The following is a 21,355-nucleotide window of genomic DNA, read 5'->3' on the forward strand; positions in this document are numbered from 1 at the left end:
AGTGTGACTTACTCTCACTGTCACCTGAACCCGAGCCACGCCCACAGGGATCTTCTGTGAAGCTGTAGCCCCTGGCAGGGCATCTTGGGGAAAACTGCCTCCAATCCTCCCCCTCTACAGGAAAGCTCAGGCCTGGCATCGTCAGTGGACGGCTGCTATTATCTATGGTAAAGGCTCCTGTCCTTGCTGGGGTCACGCAACAGAGAAGGGTGGCTGAGAAAAGCGGAAACAAAGAAAAGGGGATCACTGAAATGGATGACATATATTTCTATTAGTTACTTAACGTTACCAAGACTCAGTTTTTTCATCCATAAAATGGGGATATAATTGACATGGGGGGGATGATTCTTTGCAGCAGGTGACTCTCGTGTACATGGAAGGATGTTTAGCAGCACCACTGGATTCTCCCCACAAGGTGCCAGTGGTTCACACTGTGATAACAAATGGTGTCTGGACATTGCCGAATGGCCTCTAGGGGGGAAAAGCGCCCCAGGTTGAGAACCACAGAGCAGATACCTAAGCAATGCTGGCAACACAGCGAGCACTCAGTTATCATGGGCTTCCTCCTCCACCCATTCTAGACTTAAGAGCATGACACCAGAGGGTCTCACACTACACACGCTTTCTGCTAAGCCCCAGGAGCACTGGAGGTAAAATTTTAGGGTGGAAAGATCTGGAATACAACCTTAATAAATTATATTTCGTCCATTTTGTTTTGCATTGAGAGCAGTCTCATGCAGCAGTAGAGAGGGCACTTGGCTTCATTCCTCCTGAAGTGAAGTACATCCTCTAGCATTAAGTGCCGGCAGGATGGCGTCGTCAACACCAGCCGGGAGCTCACAGCAAGGTGTGCACTGGCTCGGAGAATTCTTACAGAATTTGCCCTTTCAAAACTTTCCTCTAAAGCAAGCTTCCCTAAGTAAGAGTCCTGGCTAAGAGTGCTTCATCACTGCCATTCCTTGGAGAGTACTTTGATTTTTCATCTCGGAATTAAATAAAGAGGCCATTTGAATAAGACCCAACTGCATAAAATATCTATGCCATGTGCAATGAATTAGTGGTTATCAACAGCCAGGTAAAATCTAGAATTATCTGTGTTAGTTTTAGGCCAAAAGCTTAATTATTAAGCAAAGAGCAGAAGTATCCATGCCAGAGAATAACTGTATGGAAAATGGTAAAATAACTTATGAAAACGCCATAAAGGATCAACAGAGTTCCAACTAATAGCAAAGCACTGCGCACGTGGGCTCCTCTCCCTGCCGTGGGGTCCCTTCCTAGATGCAAATCAAGAGCTGGCTCAGAATCTCAGTGCTTCACGAGGGCCACCTCTGCCTCGGAAGACGACCTCACGTGTTTCTCCCTGAGACTGGCCAGAAATGTGCTGAGCTGCAGCCCCAGTGGGCCCAATCCGGAAGCAGGCCTGGGCCTCAGTGCCTGCAAACTGGGGTCTGAGCTGCAAAACATCTCCTCTTAGCCCAGTTTCCCTGTAGAGGATTGAGGTTCCAAAAGTGATGTTATGAACTGTATGAGCCAAAGAAAGTGCAGGAGTGCTGAGCACTAGGGAAATTTTCATTCCAGAGTGTTTTCATTATCCTGACTTTGAATTCCTGTTTCTTCACTCAAACACTATATATATATATATATATTTTCCTTTTGGTCCTTAGCTAGTGGGGTTGTGACAGTGTTTACGTCAGCTACTGTATACCGTTTCAAAGGAAAAAATGATACTTAGGTGTGCTTGAAACCGTCAAGTTATTGGATATGCAAAACCTCAAAAGGAACCCAGTTATTTTCAAAAATAAATTAAAAACAACATCAACTAAAACCTCACGCTTCAAAGAAAGGAGAAAAGATGTTGAGAAGAAACAATCCAAGAGTCTCTTGAGCCCCAAATGCTTGACACCCATGCTTTTAACTTGCACAAAGATTTCAACTCCACACCCTTTCACCGGAGCAGCGTTTCCTGGAAAGGAGGTTGAGTTGGAAACAAAACACGCTGTCCTCCCAGACTCGACCATTAGGTGTCTGTTCTGGCTGTGGCTAGTGCCACAGTACTTAAGGCCGGTCCCCGGAAAGTGGGGACCCCTACCTTCCTCTCTCCCGAAAGCAAATGGTACATTTTCTCTGATCTAAGCCCAAGGCACAGAGCTGGCAAGGATGAAAATTCTTCCACAGCAATGAAACCCAATGGCACTATACCTGCAAACAGCCTACCCTGCAAATCCGCCTTCTGAGCAGCTTCACGACGTCTAAGAAACCGGGCATCTCAAAGATGGAATCCCTTTCTAAGTCTTAAGGACCCTTCCTATCATGACTATATGTCAAATTAATTTTGGCAGGAACAGCCGTGAGCTTGCCTTCCTGGATGCTGATACATCTGATGAATAATACTTACCAGTGGGGAAAATGCCATATTTTACAGGAGAAAAATAGCTAAGTTACAAAAATATGCATGGAAAATTGACCCAATGGAAGGAGCCATATGTGGCTGTTAAGTGTGTAAATATGTGTTGTACGCATTAGGTTGGTGGAAACATAATGCACTGTGTTGATGGATTGAGGAAAACACTCCCTGGTCCAAAAATGCCTGAATGACAGGTGAGAGAAGAGGAGTAGAAATCAGCCAACACTGCCATGCAAAGACAATCGAGAACGCAGACTGTGCTCCCATCACCTGGGACTGTTTGGCCTTCAAACGGCCATGATCAAAAAACGAGTAACACCCAGACATGTGACATCAATAGCAGTATGATCTCATCAATTCCAGGCTGGGAAGAACTGTCAGGGTTTCAAAGTACACATTTAAGATGAAACCTTGACTTCAGGTAAACAAACCAGACAATAGTTTAGATGGGTTGGTCTCCAATATTTGAATGGTCAACAACTAGACAAGACTAAATTGGGCAGCTCAGCAAAATCCACTACATTCGAGAAGCTGGTCTTTAGGACAGGTCCAATGATGACCAACTGCTCATGGTCAACATGCTGACCAGTAACATCTTAAGCATCTCAAAATTGAAATAAAAATAATGTCTTCCGTTTTCTGTGGGCACAATTTTGAGTTCTCAACTTACTCCTTCAATGTGATATTCTTTTGCTCAATGTCATATATAAGGATCTCTACCATAAGTTGCCAATCTCCCCTGACAAACAGCAAGAATATTTTTTATCACCCAGTGAGAATTTTGCAAAATCCATTATATTTTCCTTCGTGCTCCGTCTCCCAGGCAGCTTCAAGTATTTTGGCTTCTAAAAAACTTCCAGTTTTCTCTATGGCTTTACATGGTCTATTTGATGCTCACAGTCTATGAATCCTTACTTGTAAAATATACCAAGTTCTGTTATGAATGTGTGTAGGATATTAAAAAACAAATTATAAATATAACCTCCTTAGGCCCCAGCTTAACATGGACAAAACCAAGGAGAACGAGACACAAAATCTACACCAAAGAGGACACTGGAAAATACCGATAATCAGAGTTGTAAACAATGAGAGCTCTGAGGAAGTAAAAATGATGGTTTATTTTTCATCCTAAGAGAAGAGGACACAAGCAACAAGACCTAGGGAGAAGCTCAATCAGGGCAACTGAATTTTTAAAATTCTTCTGCAAGTCTGAAGGGTGGACAAATGTAAGAAAGGTTTTATCCCATGTTCTGCAGTTCACATGAATAAGAAAGTCTAATTCTAAAAATCTGAAAATTATACTCAATCCTGCCCCTGTTTTTACCCCATGGCACACAGTAGAAATGCCTTTTGCAAGTAAATAAAAGTAGTTAATAACAAATGCTTCCTTCAAGGTGAAAAAGGAACTCAGTCAAACCAACAGACTCATTTCCTACCAAGTCACTCCTATGCCTTAAAATTCTAGTCAGGATTATGACTAGACACTCTACTGGGATGAATTCAGGATTATGACTAGACACTCTACTGGGATTATGACACTCTACTGGGATGAATTCAAGCCCTACGACCGGAAGAAAGACATAGAAATGCAACTAAGTGGTCACGTTTGTGTTAACAACCAGAACTCTAAGACAGCCACAGCATAACTCTTCAACATTAGACTAGGCTACAGATACCACAAACTGTAAACCTGAACGTTTTAGCTGATAGAAGTTCAAGAATGGCGACCAGCACTTATCCGCCAACAAGTGAAGGTCTATGCTTCCAAGGCCACCTGAGATCTTAAATGGAAACATAGCATTTGCTTCCCTCTGGGCAGATTAAATAGCACTTCTGGATGCTAACACACAAGCACACATCTACTATACCCGAACTGTGCTTATCTTTAATGTCACCTTGCCGTCTGACACTAGTACATCCTACAGCAGGCCATTGCCTGCTGTCAGGCCATTGCCAATCACTTACTATCTTTAATATAGCAACCAAGTGACTACTGTCCTTTGAGATATTCATTATATCCTATAAATCCGATTCCTGATTTACAAGTTGTTGCCTCCAAACTAATGTAAAATGTAACTAAAGACAGCATCCAAGCCCCACGAACTGAAGAACAGTCCATCTGCAGAGGCAAGGCTGAACAAGCACACGAATATTTACGGGGCCGTAGAGGCTGATTTTGTCAATTTCTAAGCTGTAGGTGGTAAAACTGCATGTCCAGCTGTGCCATTAAAACTTAGATACAGACTAGGGAAACTTCTGGGAATTACTGCTTATCCCAAGCAGGCAAGGAAACATCGTCTGATGCATGCCGGGAGGAGGAACAGACAACTCTGGCAGCACATAAGATATCAAGCTCTTAAGTCATAGGAGTAAAAAGGGGCAAACAGACAACGACAAAGAAACAGTGTTATATGGTATCTATGTAATTTCTATGGGAAATTATTTTATTAAGATATTAGTGAGATTCTGTCCTAAAAGTTCACAGCAGGACTCCATAAAGCTCAGTAATGGATGTGATCCTCTGTAACAGCATATACTTTGAATGGCTCCAAAAAGCTAAGCAGGGGGCTTCCCTGGTGGCGCAGTGGTTGAGAGTCCGCCTGCCGATGCAGGGGACACGGGTTCGTGCCTCCGTCTGGGAAGATCCCACATGCCGCGGAGCGGCTGGGCCCGTGAACCATGGCCGCTGAGCCTGCGCGTCCGGAGCCTGTGCTCCGCAACGGGAGAGGCCGCAACAGTGAGAGGCCCGCGTACCGGAAAAAAAAAAAAAGCTAAGTAGGAACATCTTGACTTCTGTGCTTAAAATTCACTCAGGTAAGTAGTAAATCTTGCAGAAAAGTTGTGTTTTAAAGACATAAGGATTAAAAACAAAACAAAATACTCTCTTCGGGAAACAGGAGGCATACTCAAGGTAGCAGCGTGGTTTTAGGCTACGGGACTGGCCCTATAACCTCCCAGCTGTGTGTTTTTTGGCAACTTAAGAAACCTTTGTGCCTCAACTTTCCCATCTGTAAAGTGGGCATAAAAACAACAGCTGTCTCAAAGTGCTGCTGAGGGTATTAAGGACATGATGACTTGTAGTCTCCCCCGAGAAGTGCTTGGCACGTGGGAAGCATATGTTTCAGCTCACCCTTAGCCTGAAGATGAAAACACACAACACATCACAAAGAATGCATGTGTTAAATGAAAAAGGAGATAAACTCTGCACTCTGAAACTGGCATTTAAACAAGGATGTTAAAGAAAACTAAAGGGTCACCAACCAGATGTCTTAAGATAGCTTTAAGTGTTACCTAGCTGGCTGCATGGAGGCAGTATCTTCCTCAGCCACCCAACCGATTCAGCTTCTAAAACTCAATATTGTTTATTCAACAGAGGGGGTAGCGTTTTAAGGCAGTAAGATGTAAGAAAGAAAATTACAATGATCACAGCCCCAACTTTTTATTTATTTATTTATTTATTTATTGACTATTTATTTTTGGTTGCGTCGGGTCTTCATTGCTGCGCACGGGTTTTCTCTAGTTGCAGCAAGCGGGGGCTACTCTTCGTTGCAGTGCACGGGCTTCTCATTGCGGTGGCTTCTCTTGTTGCGGAGCACGGGCTCTAGGCATGTGGGCTCAGCAGCTGTGGCACGCGGGCTCTAGAGCGCAGGCTCAGTAGTCATGGCTTGCGGGCTCTAGCACGCAGGCTCAGTAGTTGTGGCTCGTGGGCTCTAGAGTGCAGGCTCAGTAGTTGTGACGCACGGGCTTAGTTGCTCTGTGGCATGTGGGATCTACCCTGGACCAGGGATCGAACCCGTGTCCCCTGCATTGGCAAGCGGATTCTTAACCACTGCACCACCAGGGAAGTCCCTCACAGCTCCAACTTTGATCAGAGTCTAAAATGCCTCCTTCATGGCCTGCTCTTCTGTTATTCCCTGTGGCTGGGGACCTTCTGCCTGCAAAGTGTGTCAGCTGTGAGAGGAAGGCGGATTGGCTGCAGCTTCTCAGAGTCAAAATCTCTGCAAATATAAGTGTCTTTAGGGAACTCCCTGGCGGTCCAGTGGTTAGGACTCGGTGCTCTCACTGCAAGGGCCTGGGTTCAATCCCTGGCTGGGGAACTAAGATCCCACAAGCAGCAGTGTAGCAAAAAAAAAAAAAAAAAAAAAAACAAGGTCTTTACTTGGTATCAACAAACCCACACACACGTACACAGACACGTGCACACACAACCACACACATGCACAAACGTCCATATACATGCGCATGCACACATACCACACACACACACACACACAGCTCCTCCTTGGGACGTTCTGATGGAAGAAATGCTGTCAGCTGGAAGACGTGGCCTCAGTACTAGAATTCTTGGTGAGATGGCTCCGTACATTTCATGTACGACATAAAAGAAACCACAGGGATTTTACGTTCTGAGCGTTTCCTCCTTTATGGAGATGTCTTTTAGGGCTGCAGCCTACGAGCATACTGCCCAAGATAACAGGATAGACTTCCGGCTCCAGACCCTAATTCCATCATCATTGACACAAGACTTTATCCTCAGAAGTCTCCGGCATCTGCCTTTAAGAGGACACAACAAACCAGGGCTTCTGCCTTGCAGAGCTGCCTTTCCTTACAAACAAAGAGCTCTCCTCCCTGTGGCTGAGATGCAAAGGCTTGGGTTGGTGGAGATGCCACGGCACACCTGCATCTCTGTCACGTGGCTGCACCCTGCAGAGTGGTACGTGAGGAGGAACGCAGGGAACGCACAATTCCAGCGAGCACGGGTCAAGCGACATCCTCACCCCGGGAACTACAGAACATCCTGGGAGAAGCTGGACAGGGTCTCTGGAGAAGGAAACTCTGAGGGCTGCGCTCCATGCTTTGAGTCACAGAGTACGTGGCTTTCGCCCACGTGCAGGTCCGGGGTGACGATCAGATACCTCAGTGCTGGCAGGAGAAGGCAGAGGATGCAGTCGCAGGAAGAGGCTATGATGCAACCGTAAGGGTATAACTGAAAACAGACTCTCCATCACCATCAAAATAGCATCAGGGGCTTCCCTTGTGGCGCAGTGGTTGAGAGTCCGCCTGCCGATGCAGGGGACACGGGTTCGTGCCCCGGTCTGGGAGGATCCCACATGCCGCAGAGCGGCTGGGCCCGTGAGCCATGGCCGCTGAGCCTGAGCGTCCGGAGCCTGTGCTCCGCAACGGGAGAGGCCACAATAGTGAGAGGCCTGCGTACCGCAAAAAAAAAAAAAAAAAAAAAATAGCATCAAAGTAAAGTGTGGCTGCATCCTCCTCAGTGGGGTGACAGTTTACCTCGGTGGGACCCCTGGGACTGGGGTCACCAAGTCACACAACTTCTGAGGACAGATGGCATCTGACATTGCAGGAGCAGCCCTCTCTCACCCTTGTCCCCAGGGTATGGAATGCACAGCCTGGGTGCTAGGACACGGCCACTCTGCAGGGGAGATGCAGCACAGGTCAAGTCCACACGCGGGGTCAGGCGTCCACACGCACGCCTCCCGACCACACCCGGGGCCGCCCGGCTGCCTGACTCAGCGGCCGCCTTTAGCTCTACTCAGTCGAGTAACGGAGTCGTGATTTCACCACCGACGTGGCGAGTTTATCTGCCGGGTCTAGTTAAATGCAGAGGCCTCGAGTTATTTCATTGCTAGACGGCAAGGACGGGTCTGTCGTTTTCAGCTACGGCATCCAGCAGAGCAAGGAGAGCCCGAGTCTTCCTGTAGATCCAGGACAGTGGGTTTTGTTTGTTGTTTGTTGAAGATACGCCACTAAAAACATGAACACTGCAGCTCTCTAGACTCATTCTAAATCATCACTCACAAAACTTAATCCCGACAGAGAAAAAAGGAAGAAACTCCTCGTGCTTTAAGTTCCTCACTTTCTGGGTGAGGATTCAGATCCCAAGAGAGAGCAGGTGGAAATGCAAGAGGCCAAGGCCAGGACCCCTGCTGTGAGCGCTGGCCACGTTTACATCTCCAGCTGTGAGAGGCCGCTCCCTCCCGAGCCTCTCCACTTAATTCTCAGATGTTGTCTGATGTGAGGAAGGAGGCTTCAGCCACAGCAACGTATGACTTAAGATGGACAACACTTACTTCGGCTCAGTCCTAGCGGAGGCCTGCTCAGAACCCACAGCTTATGGTACACAGGGCCGATTTCATCTCTGCTGTCCTGGAAAGGAGCATCACCCACAAAAGGCAAAGGGAAAGGCCCTTGCTGCTATGAATTTATCCATAGGGTGGACAAATCATTAAAAAGAGGCTCAGGAAAAACGTAAATGAAAACCACGATGAGACATCGTACACATGTATCAGAAGGGCTAAAATGAAAAACGGTGACAACAGCAAATGCTGACAAGGATGCAGAGAAGCTGGATCTCTCTTACATGGCTCACGGGAACGGAGAATGGCAGAGTCTGGCAGTTTCTTACAAAACTAAACATATGATTACCATGCAATCCAGCATTTGCATCCCAGGTCAGTTGTGTCAGAGAAATGAAGACTTAAGTACATACAAAAACCTGTACAGGAATGTTCACAGCAGATGTATTTGTAATAGCCCCAAACTGGAAATAGTCTAGACGTCCTTAAACAGTAAAAATGGTTAAACCACCTGTGGCACATCCATACTGGGAACACTAACTCAGCAATGAAAAGGAACAAACCACCGATCCGAGAACCTAAATGAGTCTCCAGGCAATTAGGCAGAGTGAAAGAAAAAAAGTCAATCATCCCAAAAGGTTACAGCCTGTATGATTCCATTTATATAACATTTTTGAAATGACAAAATTTTAGAAATGGAGAACAAATGAGTGGCTGCCAGGGATTAGGGAAGGGGGAGGGTCACCAACGGGGAACCACAGGCTCCCCTGTGGTGAAGGCAATGTTCAGTGTTTTCACCGTGAGGGTGGATTTGAGAACACATGCATGTGAAAAAAATTGCAAGACACCAAACACAAACACTAATGAGTACCAGTCAAGCTGGGGAGATCTGAAGAAGATGGGTAAATTGTATCAATGTCAGCTCCCTGGTTGTAGTTTGGGGCTAAGGTTTTACAAAATGTTATCATCAAGGAAAACTGGGTAAATGGTACACAAGATCTCCTGTCTTACTTCTTACCGCAGCACTGACTATGAACCTACAATTATCTCCATAAAAACTGCAAAAAGAAAGAAGCAGAAAAAAGAAGTCAACAGAAATTCCTTCTAGAAACCACATGCGATCGAGAACCCCATGATCTTTGTTGGCGCTTACAGAAATTATAAAACCCAAGTGCTAGAAAATTAACCAACAGCCCTCACGAGAAGATGAACAAGGCACGTGCTTAATAGTTAATACGTGTGATGAAAATGCTCATGATGCTTTCCAGCTGAAATACGTGAAATGCAGACACTTTTCAAAAAACTCCCACAGAGCTGAGAATCGCTTTGGGTAACAAACACACACGGTTCAGATTAGACGGCAAACTGATGCCCTTGCCAAAGGTGAAGGGAAGGCGGGTCATGTTCATATCTGTTTTCTCCAGGGGGCAGAGCCCAAGTTCTCAGCCCCAGAGCCTGTGCTGGCATAGGCAAAGCACCCAATCTCCAGGCCCATTTCTCCAAAGAACCATTTGCATCACAGAAGGGGGAGCACCCTGTACATCGTGGGAGACCCCACGGTATCCAAGCAACACCTCCATTCCCACCAGACATGAATCAGGCACCTCGTCAAGGAGAGCCTTCCCCTGTACTCACTTATTCTGCATCATGTTCATGATCACCCAGTCGAAAGGGTAGACATTCTTCCCAATGAGGTTCTTAAACATGATGAATGTTTCCATCAGAAAATCCTGAAATAAAAAAGAGAACACTGAAACAACCCACCCAGAAAAAGGTGAAAACCAATGCCCCCTGGAATAATTTTACATTATAAATGACTTTTTTTTTTCTTTTAACTGAATGAGAACATACGAAAAAGTAATGAAGATGTATTTCACAGGAGGTATGTATTACACTTCCGCCTTTCTGTTTGCCTGAGCACCACCTCCTGTCCCGGAGAACTTTCCCAAGGACATATTAAAAGATACTCCTTGGGCGTATCTAAGAGTCACAAAGAGTCAGTCCCCAAAGGTTACAAATACATAGTCACACTCTTTCTGCTTAAAGAAACCTTTTTAAACAAACGTAACACGCAGGTCATAACTATGTCTTGTATTTACTCTACAGAGATTTTTCATTATGAACAGGGCCCACTGGGTTGAATATGTGGTATTATTATCCTTTCCTTTTTCTTATGTAATTTAGCAGCTGAAAGGCTCAAACAGGAACTCCTGACCATCTGCACCTATTCAGCTCCCAGTAAACCATTTGAGCATGTGGTCGCATTCCAGACTCTTTTATGTGGCATCCTCAAATCCACAAGCTCCTCAGTTATACCTCTGTTGTCTCCTAGATGGTCCCTGAATTTCACGAGTGGTGCCCTGCTGCCCCACCTTGCTTCCTGGCCAATCAGACCGCTCCTGGCATCGGGAAGGGGTTCCCTTTTCCTAGTGGGTCCACTCTGTGCCTGCCAGAATTAGGAAAATTTCTTGAATCTGACAGTTTAGTGCTTATTCTGAGCTAACCTGAACAAAACAAGCGGTTATCCTGAAAAGCACACATCCCGGTAGCCCGGGATGCACGCTCCCTCAAGATCTGGGTGGGAAGGGGACAGGCAACTGAGAATTCATGTAGGAAAATGAGGTTACAGTCAGAGATGGCCAAATAGAGTGGATGTTTCTCATTTATTTAATCTACTGATTCATAATTAGGTACAATGGCTGTGAAGACCAAGGTGGTGAACAGAATTTATGGAGCCAAGAAAGCAATTCCCAGCACAGAGTTCTACCCAAGAACTTCTTGCAAAGAGACACCAGTTCCATCTGACAGCAGCAATAAGCCGATGTTCAGAGATGCTTCCTCTGCAACCGAAACAGCAATGCCAGGTTACAGCGAGTCATCTCTGCCTTGGGAGGGGTCTGTCGAGCCTCCTCCCATGAATAAAAACTCAAGGAGCAATCATGATCACCCTTTATACAACAGAGGCCTCCAGTGCAGGAGAGGTTAGGATCCCGGGCAGAGTCAGGAGGGAAAAGTCAGTTCCATGTCCTCCAAACTCTGCCCACAGGAGCCCTGACCAGCAGGGCTTGTGAGCAGGGGTGTTCTAGGTGCCCCCTGACACAAGGAACAGTTTCTCTCCCCAGTTTAATTACTGAAATTCATACTTCACTCCTTAAGTTTCCCCACTTTGTCGAGAGTTTCACATTTTAATGACCAGGTTGCCTACTTTGCCGGCTGAGTGCCGTAATTTAGTCACATCTCTATTTGCATGAAATTGCTGGCTTTCTTGCTGATCACTCCTCAAAGCCTAATAATTGAGATACAGGGTCTGGTTTTTATTATTCTAGAAGAGAAGCATATTTTCCCAATTCCTTTTTTTTTTTTTCCCTCTAGGAAACACAGTCCCGTACTTCATTAGTATGGCTCAGCTGTTAAATGTTGGTACTTTGCTGATCAAACAAAATGCTGCAGATTGTCGGAGATGAGGTTTTGCAAGGCTTCCCTGTCGGTCTGCATAATTTACTAGCCATGGTGGTGGTCACCACCATGGCATTGGCCTAGAACGGCTGATGAGGCTGAATGGACTATTACAACTGCTATCTCCAAGTCAAAGAGGGGAGTTGGAAGATTCACTTGAGATATTTTGTGAAAAGTTCATTTTTTTATAATCAATTCATCCCTGCTACATTTTTAGTTAGATTATTCACAAGATGCTCCATATAATAAGTGGACAGCTCTAACAAGAGCCATCAGTGTATTCCACAGGCAAAATCTTCTTGTAAAACCATCCGCTTCTGTCCATCTCTATACCCACCCACTTGGATAACTGATCATCCTTTTTCACCTGGACTACCAGCGGGGCATCCTAGCCCATCTACCTATGGTCATTCTTGTCTCTCTTGGTCCCCACACTTCACCCAGAGTGACCTTTTCAAATTACAAATCTGATCAGGGCACCAACACTTCCCCCAATCTCCCACTGAACCCACGTCCTCAGGGGCTTCCCAGTGTTCCCAGATTAAAGCCAAAGAGTCTTGATTCTCAGAAGTAGGAAGTCACCATTCTCTTAAGTCAGAGAAATAACTGTTTCAGACAAGGACCATCAATACATGCTAAACTTATCAGATGAAAGATTGCTAGAGGAAGACCTTTGCAATTTTCTGCAGATGCCAAAGTATTACCCAAAGATTACATGATAATCTTCAAGGGGCATGTATCTTCACAACAGAGAGATCTGGTAGTGACTCCCTTTTAACCAAGTGATCAAACCCAGCATCATCAGTAGTGGTCAGCCCAGCATTTCCAGACTCCCAACAGACACACCAGGGAATGCTTAACACCAACTTCTATTCCGCTTGCCAAAAGGGGGAACTTGAATTTTAGATCAAGCTTCCAGTTTGCAGGACATAGGAATTTGCAGAAACAAATCTGCACACGAGGCAGCAATCAAAAATTCCAGGATGGGTGAAAGTCTGCAAAGCTAATGACTTTATCCCTTCAAAACAATAAATAAAAATGAAGTAGAATTTTAAAAAGCAATGCCATGAATGGGAAGGAAAAACAAGGTGATGAACTCATTCTAGAAAAAAGAAGAGATGAATGAGAGAGAACCAAATACAACGTGTGAATCCAGACTAGATGCAGATTTGAGAAAGCCTATAACGAAATACAACAAAGACTGGGGAGAACTGAGGAGAAATCTGAATACAGACGGTATGAAGAGGTGATTGTTATGTTCTGGAAGGTCATTAAGGCCGTTGACTGTTGTCTTCAACCTCGAGAGGTGTCTGCGGGACCACGTACATGTTTCTCACATACTTACGGGGTTTGGCTACATAGAAAGAGGTCCATGGAGATACAGGGAAGGCAAATATGGCAAGGTGCTTGCGACTGACGGATTCAGATGACAGGAAGAATGGTTTCCATTGTACTATTCTTTCAGCTTTTCCGTATGTTTGAAATTTTTCAAGATAAATAGAGCAAAGAGCACAAGCAAAATGGAGAGAATCAACATGAGATCAGTGAACTGTATCACCGTCAACATTCTGATTTCGACATTGTTCTATAGTTTTGCAAGATGCCACTATTGGGAGAAACTGGATAAAGAATACAGGGGCGCTCTGCATTGTTTTTTCCAGCTGCATGTGACTACAATTTTCTCAAAATAAAAAGTTTACTCAAAAAATAAATGCCTTAAAAACAATTTTAAATAATTAAGGGAAAAACAGTAAATAAATGATACAGAAACGGAAACCAAACAAGCAGAAAAACACAAAGCCTCTTAGCATGACCAATGGGGTCCTGTGCAGTTGGATGCCCCAGCACCTGTCCGGCTGCACCTCACCCCCAGGACTCTTGCTGCTCTACCACCTACAGTGAGTGCCCTTTCTTCTATTCCTCGATATTCCACAATCCTCTCCTTTGCAAAGAAGGCTTCCTGACCACCCGACTCAGTCCAGTCTGGCTGCTTCACAGGGATCATTCTTTTGGAGCATGGGTAGCCTGGGTTATCTGAAGGACTCCCTGATTACCTGTGATATTCTCCACTAGACTGGGGGCCACGAGAGCAAAACCCGTCTGCATTGCCTGCTGTCACCTCCTCCGCCTGTTAACACAAAGTCAGTCTCCAATAAACAGCTATTGAGTGAATTCACTATAAAAGGATTCTGCACCCCCAAACTCATCACCCAGTGGAGACAGTCTTCGATAAAGCTTCGTCTACGAGGAATGGTCACAAGAAATAAAGAAACGGATGCTCAGAGCAAGGCTCCTCCTGCTCCTCATGACATTCCCTACACAAGCTTGTGGATCACCCTTCGGTGGCCATTTCACACAGAAATCAAGGCTCTTTAAGACCAGGCCTGCCCAATAGCAGAATGTTTCCCAGGCAAGGACAGTCATCTGGCAAATATTCTTGCTTTCATAATCCCCGTGAGCATCCTCACCACTTTCCATTTGTGAGAAGTCACGCTGGACCACCCCAGCACAGGCTGCTGGTTGACTGGGATGGACAAGGTACAAGGGAAGGGGCAGTGGGCGATAGCCACCAGGTGAGGTCAAGGCAGGTGTCGGGTAGGGGTTCCCAGAAGGTGTTGGGATGGAAGCTGAATGGAGGCAGGAGGGTAATCCAGGAGGAGGACGCTAAGAGCTCAGAGCTCTGCCTGACCGGGCTTCCCTACATAACCTACAATTGCACAGGACTGGGAGAGGCCACAGAAAGAGGCGGGGATGCATGGTAGCCTGTGGCTGCCCCTGGGTCCTCCTTGGATATGAGAGGGACCCCACAGCCTGGTTCTTTCAACCTTCGCCGTCCTGTATCCTGCATTCACTCAACCTGTAACCAATAAGCGTTACTTCCACCTGCACTGTTCTTGGATACGTCATTATTCACTCAGTCACTCCACAAACATTCCTTTATGGCCACTTAGTGGGAACTTGGGACAAGTGTCAAGAGAACAGGCTCCCCTGGAAGGTCCAGAGTACTCCTCTTCACCTCTGATCTTACTATGGACACTGAGTAAGTTCTCCACCTGTGGTCCTGCTTAAGTAACTGGGACACAAGACAGCTAGCAGCCCCTTCTTCAGGCCAGCATCTCCACCGCAGAAGAACTTAAAGACCCCACATGGCTCACCATCCTAAAGGGACTGTCTCTGTCATGAGAGACTTTTGAGCCAAACGCGTCCACCCTTTTCCTTTCCTGGATTAGCCTTTCAGTTCCATGCTGTGCTCCATCCTTTCACTGTCTTGGGGTCCAAAGGGTCACTTGAGAGACTGTAAAAGTACCAGTTCTGAGGCCTGTGACTTTGGTGTTGATAATAACTGAGATTTTGTATGCGAATGACTCATCCAACCAAACCAGAGCTGAATGTGAAAACCTGAAGAAGCACTTCTTACAAGGAAGTAGTCTTGAGAAAATGGTCTAGGCTCTTCGTACACTGCATTACTAATTAACTTCCAATTATTTAACACAAAACGACCTTTCATTTTTGTGAGCATTTGTCCAAGTAGGAAAATAGTCAAATACCCTCTACGTATAGTTAATAGATAGGAACACACTTTACAAAGTTCTGACAGATTAACAACAATAAAAAAGGTTTACGATCCTTGCAGTATGAATTCATGATATCCAAACCACAAATGCCATTTTATAATGGAAATCCAATTGTCTGCAAATAATTGCTGTTCTGAACTACGGTGTCTAAGGAAGCAAAATCCCTTGGGATATCAGGACCACAACATGCAACAAGTATCTGATGATCTACTCTGTGAAGGAGAGAGGGTACACACTTGGAATTCGGCAAATTAGTCATTTTTAAACACTATTTTGTATAATCGCTTTTCACAATACATTGAAGCTTCCCTATCCACAGCAACACTGAATAATTCAGATTAAATATATATATATGTATTTTTTTGCGGTACGCGGGCCTCTCACTGTTGTGGCCTCTCCCGTTGCAGAGCACAAGCTACGGACGCGCAGGCTCAGCAGCCATGGCTCACGGGCCCAGCCGCTCCGCGGCACGTGGGATCCTCCCGGACCGGGGCACGAACCCGTGTCCCCTGCATCGGCAGGCAGACTCTCAACCACTGCGCCACCAGGGAAGCCCCAGATTAAATATTTTTAACAGTCTGCATGAATAGTATGATTCTGATCATGTGACTATTCTGATAAAGGGCAAATAATTAAATGGAGTCCTAAGTTTTCAGCACAGGTAATGCTTCTCATTTTGAAAAGTTTATTATTCAGCCTGAAGTGTTGTCTAGGAAATTGTTCATAAAGGTTCAGCTACAACTATCCTTCCCCTGATCAAACATGAGGCATGAAATGTTTCACATGGCAAATCTGATTTCACTGTGCCGTGACTGCTGAAGAATCGCAGGATATGATCACATGTGCTACATGTTACACGCCTGAGTACAGTCCTACATTCAACTGCTCGTTAATATTTTTAAGGAAGACTAAACACAGAGACACGCAAACACATACACATTCTTGCTCCTTGACTTTTATTTAAGGAAAATTGCTATGATTTTAAGGTATAAATCAATTTTTTAGAAATTTAAATACATATATTATTATCATTATATTAAATATTATATATATATATAATTTAAATATACATACGCACGCACACACACATACAGCAGCAACAGTTAATAAGGTTGTTTTTTTAATTAGAATTAATCCTTTGGAAAAAAGCCTTAAATGCATTGTCTCTATCCCTTAATAAGATTGATGGAAAGTGCAACCAACCTTGTTCTGGAAACGCTAGTAGAACTTGCTGCAGTCTATAGGAATCTAGGGGCCTCAGAAATGGAGTCTGTGTTCCCAGACAGGAGAGCCGAGGTGGACATACACTCAGAAACTCTGCAGACACATTGGCTGCGGCTTCGCAGAGGACATCTGCTGTATGGCCCTGCGATGTCAGCTTGTTACGGACAGAGCTCCTAAGTTCCCCTCTGTAAGTCTCCTAATTAAGTCGTATCATACTCTCACTGAGGATGACTAGAGAATTATTTCGAGAAATGCTAACGAGCCTCCGTGACTAAAGCTAATTAATAACGGAGCACAATTAGGGCTGACAATGCTTCCTGGCTTCTGCTATTGAAAGTCAATCAATCAATGAACAGCAGGTAATGACAGACTCTCCATGGGTAACATCTCCAAATTCTCCGTGACCACAAAGCATGGGAGAGAAAAGAAAAGGGGCTTTTCTCGGCTGACACCCTGAATCACTCCCCAGGTCAGTAGAAGGAGAGAGTCTGTATCTTGACCCTTATCTTCTTATAAACACGCCTTTAGTTAGACCATCCCTAGTGGCTTCTGAAATCAAGTGGAGGCAAGTCCAAAATCATACTGAAAATGGAAATACTGACATCAGCATTTTGCCTAAAATGCTGGCCTCAAAACACAGTATAGAAAGTCAAAGTTACACTCACCACCACATCGGTCCTCATTTTCCCAAAAGTCTTGATCAAATGGGCATAATGATAATCTTCCATTTGTCGTAAAATAGCTGTCATACAGGCCACGAAGTTTCCCTGTAAACAAATCAAAAGATACAATGAGATGAGGAGACCCACAACACTCATGGGAGAAACTGCTGTAAACTAGGCATCTGGGATCAAAGCCCACCAGGGAGAAGCCATGTGCCAGGCTGGCCAGCTAGGAGAGTGGTCACTCCAGCCTCACCATCTTTCCTTTTGCTACATTTCCTTCTAACTACATTAAATGTTTCCTGATACATGACTGTCCAGTCTGGAAAAAACAAGCTTGAAATATTCTCGCATTAAATATGTGCAATGAAAGACAGGCTCGAAACCGCCACCACTGTGCGTTGTGTTCCCTGGAAAGTTGCTGCCCCTGTTATCAGGCAAAGTGTGTGTGCAGCCCCTGCTCCCGGGCTGTGGCAAAGAGAGGACTTTTATTTCTCAAAATCTGCCTCTATCCCCCTTGGCCAATTTGGAGGCAATAACCACCGACTCCACAATGAGTTATGGCTCACTTCTCCTCCACCAGAAGCATGTGAGGAGGAATGCAGCCTCATCAGAATGTAAAGTGGGAGAGACGGGGAATTTCTCATACCAGACAGAGCTGGCAGGAAAGGAAAAGAAGGGGAAAAAAGAAACCACCAAACAAAATCAAGACATGGAGAAACTGAGGGGCCAGAGCACTTAGCAACAGAAGTGACCAGCATGCAAGTGGCTGTGCATGTGGACATGTTTGCGTGTGCAGGTCTGTGCACGTGTGTGTGTGTGTGCAGACACACTAAGGGGGATTTGGTCTAGCCGGGGGGCGGGGGTTAAGCAGTCCCATTGCCATTAACTGCAATGTATCACTTCTGGGGTTCATGGCTAACAATTTCCTAAAAGACTTCTTTGCTTTTAAATATTTTCCCCTAAAGTAATGATATTTCAAGAAACAGAGGACATATATTTTCTCCCATTAAACTAGCACAAGTCTGGTAAAATTATAGGATGAGATATACTTTGAGACATGTCCTTAATTTTGCCTTATTAAATGAGTTTACAAATTGCATTCTTTTACTAACTGTTTTACAAGCAATGTATTTGAATGCCTAAGTATCTCTTGTATTCATTTCAAATGCATGCTCTACAGTGAAATGTTAAAGTCCAAAATTTTTTCGGATCCATTTTATACCTATAATAAACATATATGCTTCCAAATGGGTCCTCAGAGGATGCATTACGTAAGTTGAACAAGTAAAATAATGATAATAAGGTATCTTCCATTTGCCCAGAAATGTAAACTATTTACTAATGATGATAATTGCTGAAATTTAGATTTCAAGGTGGTGTTCAGGGAAAGAGCTAAATAATGCTTGTTTTCCTTTGGAGGAATGATTCGTAAAATGGTAAAATGTCTATTTATGAGTATACACTTTTTTTGTTTGTTTGTTTGCTTGTTTTTTACGGTATGTGGGCCTCTCACTGTTGTGGCCTCTCCTGTTGCAGAGCACAGGCTCCGGACGCTCAGGCTCAGCGGCCATGGCTCACAGGCCCAGCTGCTCTGCGGCATGTGGGATCTTCCCAGACTGGGGCACGAACCCGTGTCCCCTGCATCAGCAGACGGACTCTCAACCGCTGCGCCACCAGGGAAGCCCGTATGAGTATACACTTTTGAAATATGTAAATATTTGGCATCCCGTTGAGCTCAAGAGAAGCCGCCTTTGTATCTTCTTTACTCTTGATAAGATGCCACCTTTGGGATATCAGTCTTCATAATTTTACACGTTGACCAATTGCAATATGTCAGGCGCTGTGCTGAGGCCATTAGAACCATGGCCTCATTCAATCACACCTCAGATTCTCATCTCGTCCCATTTTATAGGCAGTAAAACTGAGGCTGAGTGGTGTTCCCCTCTTGATGAGAATATGGAAAACCAGCTGTGAACCCAGCACACCAGCTACAAGGTAGGTGCTTAGTAGCTGAGCTAATTTTCCTCTTATCCAGATAGGCACTTTAATTATTTTTCTGAGAAATCTGAGGTCACTGACAATGGCCAACATGAAGTAGAGACTTCATGCACTTCTGTGGTCATCAGAGAAAGTTGGGAAGAGGATGAGGAAATGGAAAGGCGGCCATAGACAGTGTCCCAATTTCTACCCTGACCGAGGTAGCTGTGACCTGGACTCCACCCTACTAGACAGGGAGCTTTTCTAGAGCAAGAAAAGGCCTATATCAGTCAAGGTTCACCTAACAGGGGCTCAGATTAATTCTCTGCAGGTCAAAAGAGTTAAAGAATAGGGACTTACAAATTAGAATCATTGAAATCACAAAGGTAGCTACGTATAATTCAGAGCAATAGACATTATGTACTGTACTTAAGATATCAAGTTGAAAGTGGAAAGAAAAGAAGACCCCAGCCCCAGAGCAGTCTTGAAAATGCGAAGGACATGCACACTGAATAACATTAATGGAAAAAAACCTAGAGCATCAGGAGTCTGGCCAGATACTCGAACACGTGACGTGGACATAATGTAGGGAGCAGAGTGCCATGTAATGCTGAAAATTCATGCAAGGCAAAGGCTAGGGGAACTGACACGATTCATGACATGAAAAACCGAAGAGAACGTAGCAATTTCCATAAAGCAAGGCCTGGGAATACTTAAATGGCCGGTCGGGAAGCCGCCTCTCTGGATGAGAACGTCACAGAGAGGGCAACCAAATGGCCTCCTATTTAACTGCAATGGGGACTAAATGGAGTAGCCCAGAGAAAGGGACAGAGGCAGGTCATCGCCATGAGTTAGAGGTCAAAAGGCCAAGGGGGCTTCCCTGGTGGCGCAGTGGTTGAGAGTCCGCCTGCCGATGCAGGGGATGTGGGTTCGTGCCCCAGTCCGGGAGGATCCCACATGCCGCGGAGCGGATGGGCCCGTGAGCCATGGCCGCTGTGCCTGCGCGTCTGGAGCCCGTGCTCCACAACGGGAGAGGCCACAACAGTGAGAGAACCGCGCGCTGCAAAAAAAAAAAAAAAAAAAAAAAAAAGGCCAGCAGGTGCAAATGTGCTCTTTACTTAACTTAAGGAAATGTTCCAGAAGCAATGTGTACTGTTCAGTCTTTTGGAGAGGAAGCAAATCTTGCTATTTCAGCCCTTTTCTAAGCTGAAGCTTTAGACCCCACTAGGAAAGAGGTAATATTCCTGTCAAATTTCACAGAAAGGCTCCCCCTTTCCTTTGGAATGGAGTCCCATCCATGGGGGCCAGTATCTTTAGAGAAGCAGCATAGCGGACGCTATGGAGCATGAATGCCCACGTGAACTCCGCGGAACCCTCTAGAGCAGAGTGGTGGGTTTTTACGGGTAGATTAAAAGCAGGTATTTATGGAAGCTGTATTTGAAACCAATCGTACACCAGAAACAGAAATGGGGGAGAGCTGTCAAAAGAAACTTATTCTGCAGGCTCAGAATAAAATTACTATTCTATGCTTTGTCATTGATTTATTGGAAATGCGTTTAGAAGTCCTAGGAAGCTTTCATGTCAGACAGTGGGTGGGCTGGCAGGTAGGCTGGTGGTGATTGTGCAGAATTCTTCCTGGAACCTGAGCCTGGGGACGGGGTTCCAGCCCCAGTGGCTGAGTAAAAATGAGTAAATAAATAAAAATAAGACATATTCCTTGTGACTTCAAAGCAATGCAAAATAGGGACAGAGAAATCAGGAGGCAGTGGAAGAAAACTTAAAAATCAGGTCATGGAAAGAAAGCCTCATAAACAAAAAATGTGAACTTCATTAGTAATCAAAGATGAAAACGGTATATCATCATTTGCCTGCCAAAGTAGCAGAGGAGTATTTAAGTGATGATAATGTTAGCACGGGCGCAGGGGATGAGCACTCTTAGATGCCACTGGTGGGAGC

At 45.1% G+C, this 21,355-nt stretch overlaps 1 protein-coding gene across 7 annotated transcripts in view; it reads right to left on the reverse strand.

The window, feature by feature from the left end:
* DOCK1 (dedicator of cytokinesis 1) overlaps positions 1 to 21,355 on the reverse strand; it is a 526,777-nt gene that overhangs the window by 188,655 nt on the left and 316,767 nt on the right. For all 7 annotated transcript variants that reach the window (XM_067709064.1, XM_067709065.1, XM_067709063.1 and 4 more), the window contains 2 exons: positions 17,423 to 17,524; positions 10,138 to 10,232 (listed from right to left, as the gene is read on the reverse strand). In XM_067709064.1, coding sequence (XP_067565165.1) covers positions 10,138 to 10,232; positions 17,423 to 17,524 — 197 coding nt within the window. The remainder of the gene's footprint in view (positions 1 to 10,137; positions 10,233 to 17,422; positions 17,525 to 21,355) is intronic.

Source organism: Pseudorca crassidens, chromosome 16 (genome assembly GCF_039906515.1).
Source record: "Pseudorca crassidens isolate mPseCra1 chromosome 16, mPseCra1.hap1, whole genome shotgun sequence".
Taxonomy (NCBI): domain Eukaryota; kingdom Metazoa; phylum Chordata; class Mammalia; order Artiodactyla; family Delphinidae; genus Pseudorca; species Pseudorca crassidens.